This window comes from Meleagris gallopavo, chromosome 8, assembly GCF_905368555.1.
Source record: "Meleagris gallopavo chromosome 8, MGAL_WU_HG_1.1, whole genome shotgun sequence".
Classification (NCBI taxonomy): Eukaryota; Metazoa; Chordata; class Aves; order Galliformes; family Phasianidae; genus Meleagris; species Meleagris gallopavo.
Genome location: NC_139411.1, coordinates 28,226,002 through 28,242,015, shown reverse-complemented (window position 1 = coordinate 28,242,015; position 16,014 = coordinate 28,226,002). Strand labels below are relative to the sequence as shown.

The 16,014-nt window shown below is 39.1% G+C and overlaps 1 protein-coding gene across 1 annotated transcript in view; it reads left to right on the top strand.

The window, feature by feature from the left end:
* Positions 1–15,195, top strand: part of HSPA12A (heat shock protein family A (Hsp70) member 12A) — a 52,164-nt gene extending 36,969 nt beyond the window's left edge. Inside the window, exons 7-12 of the mRNA XM_085229442.1 lie at positions 3,748–3,919; positions 6,591–6,677; positions 7,191–7,295; positions 8,049–8,307; positions 9,020–9,123; positions 10,458–15,195. Coding sequence (XP_085085568.1) covers positions 3,748–3,919; positions 6,591–6,677; positions 7,191–7,295; positions 8,049–8,307; positions 9,020–9,123; positions 10,458–11,092 — 1,362 coding nt within the window. The 3' untranslated portion in view covers positions 11,093–15,195. The remainder of the gene's footprint in view (positions 1–3,747; positions 3,920–6,590; positions 6,678–7,190; positions 7,296–8,048; positions 8,308–9,019; positions 9,124–10,457) is intronic.
* Positions 15,196–16,014: the final 819 nt, after the last annotated feature.

The following is a 16,014-nucleotide window of genomic DNA, read 5'->3' as shown; positions in this document are numbered from 1 at the left end:
CATGAAGATCTACCTCATGGCTTTCATTGCGCCTTTTAGAAAGACTCGAGCTCTGTTCTACTCTAATGCTGACTGTAGGGCTTTCCAAGTTATAATATTAAATTTAAAAAAGTGTATTGTTTTTTTTCATTGTGCATCATGGCATGTGGGGCTGGGTTTTATCGTCTTTAATGTGTTAGTGATGATCCTGCATGTTGAATGAGTATCATTCTATATATGTTCAGTCTGCTGTACTGAGCCACAGTCCAAAACTCAGTATTTGCAAATTCTGAGATAAATCAACACTTGGCAGAATATATTTGAGGTCATCTATGGCTCTCATGCAGTCAGACATCTTTGGCTGTGACAGCAAAGCTGGTGTATCATGTTAAGAATTCTCCTGTATCCGGATGGCAAAGTTATATGTGCTCCAATGCTTAAGGATATGAAGCATTCTGAGGTTTGTTGGTGATGATGCATCTTCATGAATGAGCAGCAGTGCCCTGGCAGCAGCTCAGAGGTGTGTTTTTACTGGAGTGATTTAAGTGTGGGAGTTGCCCTGTCATAGCATGAGATCCTGGTGCTCAAATAGATGCACAGAGTGAGTTTGGGGCACTCTGCATCTATTTCTGTGCTTCTTCCAGGTGTATAGATGCAACAGTCTTCTGGAAATCACTTTTAGGAACTTAATGCTAACAAGATTTCTGTTTTTCTGTGATGGTTTTCCACATTTGAATTCTTTCTGCTTCCTTCATGTTTCATTGGTGATGGCTGGATTTATACTGCATGTGAGGAAAAAGATCTCAGACTACAGGCAGGATGTGGTCTGTTGTAAAGTCCACTGTTAGTTGCCCTAGGCAAATCAGTCAGCTGCCAAAATGATCTGTGTAATAAGGGCTGAGATATTGCTTAGATCCGTTCTGATCGACCCTGTGAACTTCTAAATCTTTTCCCTTGGCAAGTGGGCAGTATGGACAAGGCAGACGGAACGGAACAAATGGAAAATCCAGCAAATTTTGGAACTTTTAAAGTTAAGATTTTTTGTGAATTCATCACCATTTCTTTGTGTTGACTGCCTGGTACTTTTACTGCTCTTTCTCTGCATGCTTTTCCTCCTGTCCCTTTTTCCTCAGCAGTAGCAATGGGACAGATGCTGCCTCCTATGTCTTCATCTTCCCAGACCGTGTACTCATGTAATCTCATCATTCCTTTCTTCCCTAGCAGCATGTACCCAGTCACATTTATCTCATCTCCCCTTCTCCCATTCTGTGCATTGCTTAGATACGTATATACACTGTTGTGCTATCTTGATATATGGAGAAAAATACAATGTAGACAATGCATTATATAACATCAATATTGATCTATATGTATGCATATACATATAGATTTACACATTACAATATATATATGTAGGATGTCTTATGTTTCATTGTACACAATTCTTGGTATGGCTATTTTCTGAGATGAAATAACACATTCCTCGTTTTTAACTGGCCTGTCAAACTCTGTAAGGAAAGCTTTGTAACAGTAACAAAAAAAAAAAAGAAAAAAAAGAAAAAAATGCTTCATGAAATTCTATTAGGATCAACTGTGCTTTGAACTGTTAAAAACTGTCATTTCTGTTGAATGTTTTCCTCGGGAGATATTTTGAATATGTTAAAATAGTATCTAGTCAGAAGAAGTAGCAAGAATAGCATCTGCTATACTTGGAGGGTCTGAGAACATGGATCTGAGTTCAGGCTCTGCAGGTCACTGCCTTCCTCTATTGGTGTGCAGGCTGCAATGTGAAAAATTCTTAATACAGGCTGAACTAGAGAAGAGGAAGAAGCAAATGTTAGTGCTAATAGTTTACTGTTTTCTTTTAGCAGGACCAGCCTTGGAAAAATAAGTACCTAAATCTCCCCTTTCCCCCAGAATAGATGAATTTGTAATTAATATATTCTTTTTTATTTCTTAGCTAGGAAATACCATTGCATTTCTTATGCATATAACTCAGTTCTTGTCATCTCTGCAAATAATTTATGATGCAGACTTTGGATTTAAATGTCCTTAGCAACAAATTATTTTTTCCCTAAAATATAGTTGTTTCTTTTTGGGCACATATGATATAAGGCTTAGAATTGCTTTATCTGTGCTACTGATGTGTGCCCAGTACATAGAGAAGACTGAAAATTGCAGCAGGGAAGGAAGGAACTGCTTGTTTTCCGTGCCCACGTTAGGTAAGACGAAAAGTGCTGGTGTTAAAATTGCAGCAAGAAAGGTTCAAATGAGACTTCTTAGAAAATTTCCAAAGGCAAAGGCAGGAAAATATTGGGATAGATTGTGTGAGCAGACTGTACATTCTTGGGATTATGTAACATATTAGATAAACATGTCAGGAATGACCAAGAACTAATTCATACCTTGAGTGTTGCCTCTTCCAGTGCTACCGGTTAAAGTAGGAAAATGTTTTCAATAAAGATGCACCTTTCTTATGTGCTGTAATAGAAAGGGAAAAATGAATGAGTAAAAGGGAAAGACTGTTTTATGCCTCCAAATTTTACCCTGGAACTGATTTTTTGAACAAGCTTTACTCTGAGTTTCTAGCTACAGATATAACCTGGCCACCAATTAGCACAGCCCACAACGTAGCTGATGAAGGAAGCTAAGTTCAGTCCAAGCTAGCAGTCTTCCCGTGTGATTCTGCCTTCTTTTGGGGATGCTCTGAAGCAAACACAATGAATATGTATAAGCTGAAGGGAGAGTTTGCTGGTAGACTGACCATGGAGACAGTAGAATGTTCATTTGTATATTAATCTTTTCTGTTCACACACTTAACTGAAAAACAATGACGAGCAGGCCAAAAGTTGAGCAGAAAGAGTTGAAAGAATGTGGTTATTTTTTAACAGAAAATTGTACAGTAGGGGAAGTGAGGATGAAAGAAATGAAAACAATTTTTTTCTTTCTATCTGTAGACTGAAAATCCAGAAAGCAAATAGAAAGAATGGCAAATCATAGAATTATAGAATGGCTTGGGTTGGAAGAGACCTCAAAGAGCATCCAGTTTCAACCCACTGCCATGAGCAGGCTTGCAAATTTAGTTAAAGTATTTTTAGGCTTTTTCTCATTATAGTTTAAGGAATGTGTCCTATTGTATTTCAATTCCTTGAAAACTGAGCATTTTTGAGCTGTTATAAAACTGATTGGGCTTAAAATTTATTTTGGAATAGAGAAATGTTGATTTTAAGTCAAAAAATGCATTACTGGCAAAGTGTATTATATATTTTAGTAAGCTGCACAGTGGGGGGAAGGTCGGTTTTGGCGAGGACTATATATGTCTTATATCTTCTGGGATATAAAGCAAGGCATACTAAAATTATCACTGGGAGAAGAGACGCCAAAGATATTTCTGACAGGAGGCTGAGCCCCTCAAAGCAGGCAGATTCATGGGTTAGTTAGGAGGTCAGGTTGTAGGCTGTTCAGCACAGGCCTCAGGAGGACTTTCTTCCTCTCTCCTCCTGTCACGCACGCAGCTGCTCAGTTAGACAGCATAGTAAGTGCATGCCTACCTCCCTGCTACAGCCTGTGAAGTGGTGGCTATCCATTGTGGGCAGGATGAATCCCAGCCAAAGGCTTTTGGGAGCAGCAGAAGCTTCTTTGTGTGTTAACTTATAGGGTTGACCTGACTGAACCTGGGAGCTGGGGATGTGCTTGTTCACCTGCTGGAGGGGTCTGTTAGGTGACGTGACCTCTCAGCTCGCTTCTCTGATCAATTCTCTCTCACAGGCAGGAATGGCAAGCCCTGAAAACCCCGAGCAGCTGATCATCGCCCTGGAGCCCGAGGCAGCTTCTATCTACTGCCGGAAGCTCCGCCTTCACCAGATGATAGAGCTGAGCAGCAGAGCGCCTGTCAATGGCTATAGTCCCAGTGACACCATCGGAACAGGATTTACACAAGGTGCTTGTCATAGAATCATTGAAGCTGGAAAAGACCATTAAGATCATCTACTAGAACCATCAACCCATCCCCACCTTGCCCACTGAACCATGTTCCTGTGTGCCACATTTCCAAGTTTCTTGAAAACCTCCAGGGATGGTGACTCCACCACCTCCCTGAGCATCCTGTCCCATACCATTTTCACCACAGTATTTTTCTGCCTTTATTGAAATTGATACTTTATGCTGGATCATTTTATATTTGATCTGTTGAAAACAAGCATTCAATTAGCTGCATTATTGAAGCAATGTTAAATTACTGGATGTCAATGAGACTTTCAGTCTGAAATGTTCTTCCAGAGTTTCCAGATGCTTTTTGAAGTCATCTTTGTGAAATACCATTATTTACTTCTAACACTTGGAGGAGCACGTGGTAATGGAATACAGCAATGCATTTGTCTACTCACAGAAGAGAAACTAGATATGGCAATTCTAACTTACTGACCTGTGATCTGCTGCTCATGTTGGTGCTTTAGGTCTGACTTGCAGAGATGGGCCCACAGTGTAAGTCACTTGCCAGAAAATCCTTCATCACCAATGACTTAGGCAAGATTTAGTATCTTGTCTGAGACTGGAGGGCAAAAAAGAGAAAATAGTGGACTGCTGTGGTGTATTTTTTACATAACAGTTTCCTCTCAGTGTGAATTGTAGTTGCACTGATGTAAGTGTTACTCTGTCAGTCTATCCCAGAGGAATTTTTCAGAAGAATTTGCATTTTGTCATCATATTTACTAGGTCAAAATGGTACGGGCACATGGAAAATTAAGCCCGTAAAGCTATTCCTGTACTTACCAGATTGCATTTTTTCTTAGTTAGGCAAAGTCATTACCTTGTTTTCTCCCAGCTAGCACTTATCAGATGTGCTCAGCATTAGGGAGGCCTGTGCAGGGCATAGTCCTTTCAAGGGCCCCTCACATTCTCCACCTTGGTCTCATCCTGCACCGTTCCACTTCCTTGACTTTTCCATGAACTTGCTTTCAGGCTGCAGGGGGATTTGCTTCTAAGAAAATAAATAATAATAATAATTAAAAAAAAGAAAAAAAGTTCCGTGTTTGGCGAAGTTTTAAAGCTGGACAGAATCTGGCAGATGTTGGATTTCTTTCTTAATTGTGTTGGTAAAGGCCATTGGGGATGAGAAAGGTTTATTGTCAAAATTAATGAAAATAAAGTTTGAGTGAATTAATTTGGGGTTAGAATTAAAGTTTCGTAAAGGCATGGCAGGTACCCAAGACAAGCTGAGAACTGATTAAAGGAGGAAAACCATTTAGCTATGAACAGGTGCACTCCATGGTCTTATTGCAGTGAAGTCAAAACAAAAAAAGTTACTATTTGCTGGGATGACTTTACTTCAGTCATAGTTAAAGACTGGCTCTTGCATTTACTTCTAGTCCACAGAAACAAAGTGAAAGGACTTCCATTGACTTCTGTGGACTCTCGCATCCATTGCTTGGATCTCTTGCTTGTTCTGTCTTTGAATGCTGTGTGATTTGAGCTGTTGGTGAGTGAGGTTGACAACTTGTCTGCATCATAGGGTCTTTATGGAGCAGTTTATAGGTATGGGTGAAAGCAAAGCTCCTCATCTCCTTCTGATCATAGACACAATAGAAAGGAGACGGAAAATGCATTCAATGATTTTCCTTCTTCACATATTGCAGGATGTCTGTCTTTTGTACTATTTTATTTTACACCTTTGAATGAAAGTGAATGAAAGTAATACAGGGAATGACTTTTGATCATGCAGTTGTACAGATTGATTAAGAAGCTTAATAGCAAAGGCTCTCACTGCTCTAACTTCTCTTTACAGACTGTTTTGCATTTTTCGAATGTCTAAGTAGAAATTAAGTCTTGTAAGCTGAAGTACTGTTATGAGATTGTGCTTAATTTTTAATTGCTATAAATTTAAAATATGCTGTGCCAGTGTCCTCCATGTTTCTAATAAGTCTTAGTCAAGACATAATTTAATTGCTTATCATGGCAGCACTAGATTCTGCTTTGCAGGCTGTCAAAACAAACCAGGATTTTCAGAAGTAAAGGCTGAAATAGTTGCTAATCTCTTTAGTCATCTGCCTGAGTTATCAGAGGGTCAGACTTAGTGATCACTTTGAGACTTGAGAGGTTACAAAGCTGTGAAGCAGTGCTTTTGGCTGCTTACATGGAAGCAGTATGACATCCTGATCGTCTCCAGAGGCCTTGCCCCAGCACCTAACATCAGAAGTTGCTTCTGAAAATCTTGTGCTCATTGCCTGCCATCATAGCTCAGGTCTGCGGTGGACCAGGGCTGCCACCGTGTGGCAGAGTGTGTACCTGAACCCAGCTGGCAGCGGGGACAGCTTCCAGCTTGTACTTAGAAGTCAGAATGCAGTAACTATGAAGGATTTGCCTATAGTTTTCACACTAGGTCGTTGTTTCTAATTCCGGTAGTATGAAAAAAGAACAGAAAATCTGAAAAATGTTTTTTCACTCTTTCTAGAAGTAATGTTATAATGTTCCCCAAACCAGTGCAGTGGTTGTTCGTTTGTTTTAGGAAGCAGTACATGAGATCTGTCAGCATGCTTACACCTGTTTTCTGCACCATGTGATATCAAATTTTTTATGCTTCGTAATACTCAGTAATTTTCTCTGTCTTTGACTAGCTAAGGAACACGTCCGTCGCAATCGGCAGAGTCGCACCTTTTTGGTGGAAAATGTTATAGGAGAAATCTGGTCCGAACTGGAAGAAGGTAGTGTCCTTTCTTGAATAAACTTTGCTTTCACTGGTTTTATAGTGCTGACGAACATAGTGTTTCCCACAGATCTGCACTCTGAATCTCAGAATGATTATGAGTTGGAAAACAAAGAAATAAAAGTGCATGTGCATTTCTGAGTTGCTAAAGCTAAACTGCAATTCTGTATAGCAAAGTATGGTTTGTTAAGGAGATGACAGAATGTAATCCAAGTTTCAAAGTACAGCTAGACTATTTCTTCAGAATAGGCTTTGTGAATATGCTGTAGTATTAATTTGGTAACCCCCTAAAGTGGACACCACTAGCACGAGCAATTCCATTAATCCCCTTTCTTTCTGTGTTAAACCAATATCTTTTGATACCTAAATTTTGTATTTACTATAAATCACTACTAATAAAGATGAAGTTTTCAGAATAGAGATTTATAACTTTCTGCAGGTCATTTTCTCTCACTGCAGTATGTCACTGTGATAATATACATCACATTTGCCTATTCCTTTGGCAAACCAGGTGACCGTTACATCGTTGTTGACAGTGGAGGAGGCACGGTGGATATGACTGTCCATCAAATCAGGCTCCCTGAAGGGCATCTTAAGGAACTGTACAAAGCAACAGGTAGATGGCACTTCCAGTGCTTGCATTTATGCAATATTCTGTCTGTGAAGAGAATACATGTCTTTACTAATCACTATATTTCACTAACAATTCTTCCTGGAACCAGACCAGTATTCAAAATAATGTAATCTATCTGCTATCTGGGCAAGGGTCACTGTCCTGGTCTGCCTTCTTTTAGTAAATTTGTGATCTTCCACTCCTTTAAGAGGTCTCTGACCAGCTATTCTGAGAAGTGCTGTGGAGGTAAGAAAAGCCAAGTGTGTCACATGAGATCCTTGTAAAATTTCCCTAGATCTTAGGGAAGGCTTGTATGTTCAATAATTCCACAGCCAGTGTAACTGGTGTGGTCTGCCACCCTCTGGCAGATACTCACAATGATAGATCCACAACAATAAGTGCAATAAAATGCAATTGCTTTATTGATACTTCCTTCCTGAACTCCAAAATCCCCTCTTTGTCTTTGCTAAGCTGTTAACCCCGTAAGACAGCCTGTACACTTGTGTTGGTCTTCATCTGTATCGTTCACTGCTGAGTGTCTTCAGTCTTGGTGGCTTTAAGACAACTTTCTGCTGTAGTGTTACAGTGTCTAGGACAACGTAGGTATAAAAGTGAGGCAAAGGTAAGATCACGTTCTGTATTAGACAGACTGTTTCCAACGACAGTCCTTGTAGTGTCAATCTGATGTGTATTTGGTCTACCTGAAATCTAATACGATTTTCAGAATATTGAAGTTGTGTTTTGTTTTTAATACAGGTGGGCCATATGGTTCCCTAGGTGTGGACTATGAATTTGAAAAGCTCCTGTGTAAAATATTTGGAGAAGATTTTATTGAGCAATTTAAAATCAAGCGTCCTGCTGCCTGGGTAGATCTGATGATAGCATTTGAGTCCCGTAAACGGGCAGCAGCTCCAGACAGGACCAATCCACTAAACATCACTCTGCCTTTCTCCTTCATTGATTATTATAAGAAGTTTCGAGGTCACAGTGTAGAACATGCCTTGAGGAAAAGCAAGTGAGTAGATGATTGAACCCAAATAGATGCAGAATTGACTAATCTTTAAAAAGACAGACATTTAAAATATCCTAATTACATGTAGTCTGAAGGACAGTAACGTAAAAGAAGTGTCTGTTTCCAGTGTTTCTCTAGGTATACTGAAACTAACAGAATAACGAGATAGAAAGTGTAAAGATAACATAGAATGTGCATGAATGAAAAGGAAATTGCTAAGCTGTATGGATGTACATAATGAAATAATATAATGCCTCTATTCACTTAACAAATATTACAGCTCATTAAAAATATTGTTCTTCTCTCTGTCTCCTGAGACTTCCCATGCTTGCTTGCTTGTTTTCCTTGCTTGTTTTCAGTGGCTTGACCTGCCCTGCTATAATCTAAATGTTGCCCTTCTGGGGTTGAATCAGTGCTGTTTCAGATGAGTGAACAGTGCACTGACTGCCAGCTGTTTCAGGGGGCAGATAAACATTGGTAATGCTGCAGGAGGCAATCAGGCAAGGAAAACAGCAATTAAACAAGCAAAAAATAGCAATTGTCCCTGGAAATTTTATATTGCTCCATTTGGTGTGGGGCTGAAGTTAGATGCAAAGCAAACTGCATACAGATTCTGTAAACTCATTATTTGTGTGTCATGTCTTATGAGTGCTTGGCTGTACTCTGTATTCTCTTAATATCCTTTCTGAATGCTTTTTTTTTTTTTTTTTTGCAGCGTGGACTTTGTGAAGTGGTCTTCCCAAGGAATGCTGAGGATGAGCCCAGATGCAATGAATGCACTCTTCAAACCTACAATTGACCAGATTGTTCAACACCTGAGTATGTATCTGTGTGTAATTCCATTTTCTGACTAAGCTGAGACTGAAGCTTGGTTTACCTGTCTCAAACCAGTAACAGGAATTATAGGAAACACCACTGCTATTATGCACTGAATGTGGGCAAGGAGGTTAGTTCTGAAACATTCATGCTTTAAAAAGTGATTAGGAAGGTAATTTCAAGGAAGGGACATCACCTTTAATGCATCTATCTACCTGCTTCTAGAACTAGTTTTTCAGTGTGATTCAGTCCTGTTGCTGCCTAAACTGTATTTCCAGGGCTACAGTCATTCCCTAAAGAGCACTGCTTTAGCCCAGATCCTACTTTTCTTTTTCCTATTTCAGACAAGTACAAAATAATGCCAGAATCATAACTAGTATCTGATTATTGCTGAAATTAAGACCTGTAGTTTATTTCTCATCAGTGAAAGGGCTTAAAAAGTCCTATTTTTTGATGACTTTCCAAACCACTGAGCTCTCAGGAACACAATAAATAAATGATGTCTCCTGTTTAAAAAATAATAAAAAAATAGAAAAAATTCCAGCCATAGGAATCTTAAGCAGTAATATATTTATTTATCTGGCAGTGAAAAATGACACAGGTTTATTGGGAAATTTGTTATTTAAACTCTCTTTCATGAAAGATCGGATTTGTGTCAAGTATAATACATATGCTGAGTGAAGTGTTGCTGTTCTACTCATTACAAAGTGCTAATCAAATTGTATTTGGAATAGAATATCCAACTTAGCATACTGGCTGTGTGAGGACTTGTTAAGTGGAACTGAGAGACCACAACTTAGTAAGACAGCTAGGACAGAATAGCTTCTGCGTGAGCAGGGAGGGAGAGGCTTCACATTAAGATCACAGAATCATAGGGGTTGGAAGGGACCTCCAGAGATCATCGAGTCCAACCCCGATAATTGTGACAGATACCTCAGTCGTGCTGCGTCAGTTATTTGAACTGACTGTGGGTGAGCCTACAACAGAACTGTTTGATTTTCCTCAATGTAGTGGATTTCTTTGCAAAAAATCTGTCTCCCTTTGCTGGTACAAGCCAAATGAAAATTCTGTTCAGAAAGCATAAATGCCACCTCAGGAATGTCATCTGCTTTGAAGCAAATTTTCATTCACAGTCATTGCTCCACTGAAACAGAATGTAGTAAGAAACCTCAGAAGTGGAACTGATGCATGTTAAGATCAACAGTGGGGGCATAGATGTGAGTGTTTCAGATTTTATGCATGCGCATGGAACATTGATGCGTCAGGCATTTAGAGTTTCAAATGAATTGCTTTGCCACTGAATTTTTCCCTGTTGAATGGGCTCTGTTTCTGTATAGGTGATGTGTTCGATAAGCCAGAAGTGACCAATGTCAAGTTTCTGTTCCTGGTGGGTGGCTTCGCTGAATCCCCTTTACTCCAGCAAGCTGTCCAGAGTGCTTTTGGTTCGAGATGTCGAGTCATCATTCCTCAGGATGTGGGGCTCACTATCCTCAAAGGAGCTGTTCTCTTTGGTCTAGACCCTGCTGTCATCAAAGTGCGGCGTTCGCCTCTCACCTATGGTGTGGGTGTGCTGAATCGGTTTGTGGAAGGGAAGCATCCACCGGAGAAGCTGCTAATCAAAGATGGCACGCGTTGGTGCACTGATGTCTTTGACAAATTTATCTCCGCCGACCAATCTGTAGCCCTTGGAGAAACTGTGACACGCAGTTACACACCTGCCAAACCTTCTCAGTTAGTAATAGTGATCAATATCTATAGCTCAGAACAAGATAATGTCAGCTTCATCACTGAATCTGGAGTGAAAAAGTGTGGCACCCTTCGCCTGGATCTCACAGGAACTGATGCTTCCGTGCCAAACAGACGGGAGATCAAAACACTTATGCAATTTGGGGACACTGAGATCAAAGCCATGGCCATTGATGTTGCCACCTCCAAAAGTGTTAAAGTTGGTATTGATTTCTTAAACTACTAACAGATCATTTGCCCCACCATGGCCTGTTTGTGAGACTCATCATCCAGTATTCCATTTTTTGACTTTCATATGTCACGTAATCATCTTGAATTTCAGCAGGCTATATGAGAACAGCTAGTAAGGTGGGGTATGTCATGCTTGTGCCCTTGAAGGACCAAAGGCTGCATTTTAAAAGACCTTAAAAAGTTTGAGGAGGAAAAGTTCCAGAGGTAGTGAAAGTTATTTCGTTGTTCAAGCATGTGTAATCTTGCCTTTATTAAGTATTATTATTGCATCCTGAAGATTGGTTAAGAAATATAAAATCATTATCTCTTTGCCTTGTTCTTGTTCTTCTTCCTCTTCCTCCCAAGAAACATTTGCTAGCCCAGGTGGTTGGTGTAGAGGGGTATCTGTATGGGGTTTGTTTCTGAAAAGCACTTTCCTCTGAGCATGGAAACAAATTAGTAAGTTACAGCTTTCAAAAATGTAAGTGCTGAAAATCAGGGACGGAAAGAAGTAGGAAGTGAGTGTCTTCACTTCTGAGATCACACTGAAAAGAAAATCCTTAGAAATCCTTAAAAGTAGGTTTAGGAAACATACGTATTTTAGTAGCTTAATGTTGGTTGCCCAAGCCAAGAGGGAAGCCTTTCTTGCCAAGCTCTTTGAACTAGCTATTGGATTAAATAGCTAACATTGCCCTCGTTGTACTTCAGAAATTTATTAAGAGTGAAGTTATTTCCCTTTTTAGGTCTTATAAACTTACATTTATTAGTTTCTTTCCAGAATCACAGAACAGATGAAGTTGGAAGGGATCTCTGAAAACTGTCTGGTCCAACCCCTAAGTTCTAAAAACCTCTAAGCTAGAACAGGATGCTCTGTCTTTTCAGATTGTGAATACCTTCAAAGGTGGAGATGCCTAAACTTCTTGGGGCAATCTATCCCAGTCTTTGACCACACTCACTGTAAAAAACAAAAACAAACAAAAACAAACAAAGAAAAAAAAAACAGCAACAAAGAACCACATGTTTTTAAAAGCATTTTCTTGTATTTTAAGTTGTGCCCATTGCCTCTTATGCCTTCGCTGAAAACTATTGAGAAGTCTTGCTCCATTTTCTTTGCTGTCTTCTTTCAGACATTTATACACATTTCTGATTGCTCCACAAGCATTCTCTTCTTGAATCTGAAGTCCTAGATCTCTCAGCCTCTCCTCTTACAACTGATGCTCAGATCCCTTCATCTGATGCCTTGTCAGACTCAACTCATAAGTCCATGTTGCTCTTACACTGAGAAGCACAGGACTGGATGCCAGATATGGTCTCACCAGGTCTTAACAGAGAAGAATATTCACCTTCCTTATCCTGCTGGAAGTCCAGCTGTTGGCATTCTTTGCCTCAAGGGTGCATTGCTGGCTCATGAATACTTTGTGTCTGCCAAGACCCTGAGGTCTTTTTCTGCATAGATGCTTCCCAGCCAGTTGATCCCCAGCATGTACTGGTGTATGGAGTTACTCCTCCAGAGGTTTAAGACTTTGCACTTCTCTCATAATCATATTTTTTTTCTTGTTAATTCCCATATTAATGTTTGAAAGTACAGTTAGGTGATGGCTGAACAGGAGGATAAACTGATAACTTCAGTTTTAAATCCACTCCTAGCTGGCAGACTGATGCTAACCTGAATAACCATCAAATGCTGATGCTTTCAGAGCATTTATATAGAGCTGCCTGATTACCTGCTGGAATTCATTACATCTTTGGTACTTACAATTTTAATTCTTAAACTAAACCTTCCTTTCTAATAAGTTGAGCATGAGTTCTATCGGTTACTGACACTTTTGGGAAATTAAAGCTTTATCAATGTTTTCACTGATTTACATTCCAATCCTGCACTTAAGCTTTCCGTGTTTATCCTGGAGATCTGCCACTGTAAAGAGCTGCAGAACTGGTCTGCTGCATTTGCCATTGAGTTTTCTGTGTCTGTTGCAGAATTCCCTAGTAGAATATGAAATCTATGAAATCTGTTCTGCATTCAGCTTAAAAAAAAAAAAAAAAAAAAAAGGGGGGGGGGGAAAAAGAAGAAAAAAAATAAAAGGACTATGGAGAATGGAGTCACAGTATCCAGCTGGATACTTTCCTATAATTACAAAGTGTGCTTTCTAGCATTCAATTTCCTGCTGCCTGCTAAATGCTTTAAAAGCTAAATGCCGGGATTTTTTGTGTATTGCTTTCCATGGTTTACAAACAGGAGAAACTTTAAGATGAGTTATGAACAATATAATTTTATGTATATACAATATTTAAATATTGTACAGACTCTTTCTTTCTACAGTGCTATTTTCTTGTATAAAAATGCTCTTTGCCTCTGTTGATTTCATTCAGCTGTTAATTTTAAATAACATAGTTTCTCAATCAGCTTCCATAATTATAGGCTTTTAAAGATGGTAAGATATGAAATGTAAAAGGCTGATCTTATAATAATAGGAAAGAAATGTTGATGTGTCAGAAAATACAACATTCTTCCTGCAATGCAAGTCACACCAGTTAAGCATATTACACAGATGCACTTGTATTTTGCTGGGATTTCATTTCTTTGTTTCAGATGGTGACCATTCCAGCAGTTCATCATAATAATGGATGAATCCTCCTGTAAAACAAAGTTATATTTAGCTTGTATGATCTGAATATACAGCTTCTTCTCTAGGTTCTTTTCTATTTTAAAAAAAAAAAAAAATATATATATATATATATATATATATATATGCTTTCCAGAGCCAGGTAACACTGATTTATAGTAGCTGCAGGTCTCTGTCTGTCACTACTTCCTACCAAACACTAAATCTGTAAAGAAAAGAAGGTTTCACTGTCTTTGCAGCCTATGTTAAACTGAGTGATTCCAATTAAACAAGGGTTTGTTTCCAGTGACCTTCGTTTAGTGAAGAATTTGATATAGTTAAGATCTGCAATCCCCCACCAAGAAGAGGAGGTGAACTGTAGGATCTTGCAGCCCTTGGGTTTTGTGCCATTTTCAGCCCACCTGCCGGGAATGCTAGCAGTAGTTTCTGCAGCTCTTTTGAAGTGTAGTTTCCTGCATGGTAGAGATTCTTTGCCCTTTTTTATTCACCTTTTGTAAGATTCTGACCTGATCCAAGCAGGCATTTGTTGCTAAAGTGATTCTACTGTAACTGTAAAATGTGAAGAGTTTGCATATTTTTGCACTTCCTTTTTCAGTCTCATGAGAGCACTGTCTAGCTCTTCTATGCAGAACACTGAACTACTGAGCAAACTTCCAATTGTCCTTGTTGTCCTCTTTAAATCTAAGAGTGGAAAATTAGCCTCTAAGGAATGTCCCTCTAAGGAATTAGAATTGTAAGTAGAATGTTATGCTATGATCTGTAGTTTATAACCCATTTGAACAACTTTACATTGTAAGTGAGAAATGGATGCCCATTTTGATAGAGGATGTTAGGCTGTAAAATTAATATGAAATTTACTAGGAAATTATGAGTCATTTTTAGAATAGTAGTTCTGATACTTATGCAGGAAGTTTCCTGTATTTTTGGTAGGGATTTCGGATGACATTGTGCAACTTAATGTTGAAAAGACAAGGTCTGCCATCCTTAGGCAAAACTAAAAGCCCTGACTGAAGTTTTGCTCTAAGCATGGACTTGAAAGTTTGAGTCAAACTTAATTAAATCTAGGCTGAAAGTTAGCAACGAATTGTGGTAGAATGATTACTTGTACTAGAATATGAAACGTGCAGTAATGGTTAGGATGATTAATATTGCTATATTCATACCAGTGAATATATACAGGAGTTTTAATGCATTATTATGAGAAGGCTAATTATGTATTGCAGAGAATTAATCGCTGAGATAAGCTGCATATTTATCATACGAAATGGCTTAAGCGGATGAATAGTGTAAAAGTTGTTGGGCATAACGTCACAATACACACCTGCTTGAAATAGTCTTAAACTATATTATAAAACCAACCATTGTGGTCTTGTTCACCCCTGTGCAAGATAAATTCAGATTTCACAGATGTTTGGAGCTGTTCACAACTTCTCTGGATTGTATCTTGAGTGTTCTTGTGTCCTCAACCATGTCAAATAAAATACAGTAAAACTAATTTTTCTTTTTGGGTGTTTCTGTGTTGATGAAAATGGCTGTGAAGGGTCCAGTGGTTATACTTGCAGTCGGATACACCTTCATATGCATGAGTGTTGTATATCAGATTTCTTCTTCCTTCTCAATGTGCGGACACCTGGAGTCCATGTTGACCTGAAGTCACTTTCTACTGTTGGTGATCACCGAAATCCTACTGCAGTTTGTGTAGCTCTGAATAGGATGACTGTTGGTGTTAAGATAGAAAGACTTCGGACAATATCAGAAACAGTTTAGGTCTTTCCTGTAATGATGCTCTGAATCAGAATGAAAGCTGGGAAATCAATATGGTGAGGCTGAATTCATGATTTGTGGCATTTCTTTCGTGACATTCTCAAGAAAACTCACAAATGTCACTGATGATAAATAGAAAAAGATAATAGTGTAGAAAATGTAAAAGAACCAGTATGTGTGTGTGGAGGTTCCCTTGTTACAGCCCATGGAAATAAACATGAAGGATGTTGAGGATGAAAATCTGGATGGTATTCAGATCCAGGGAAAATCAATATTTCTGGAAGCAAAACTGAATGGTTTATGTTTTTATTACAGGAAAGACTTAACGTGTTTTCACAGAGTACTGCTTTTGGAAGGATGGGAGATTCCTCTGAAATGGTAAGCCACTAGTATTAGAGGATGTCAGCGTGTGGGTTTCTCTCACAAACTTTTAGGTTGCTACCAACACTGGCAGCTCCCAGGTATTTGCACCCAGACCTGAGGAGGCAGATATGCCCAAGATTTCTCTGGGAAGGCCACTGCCAAGGAGGAGATGTCCATGGTGCTCCAG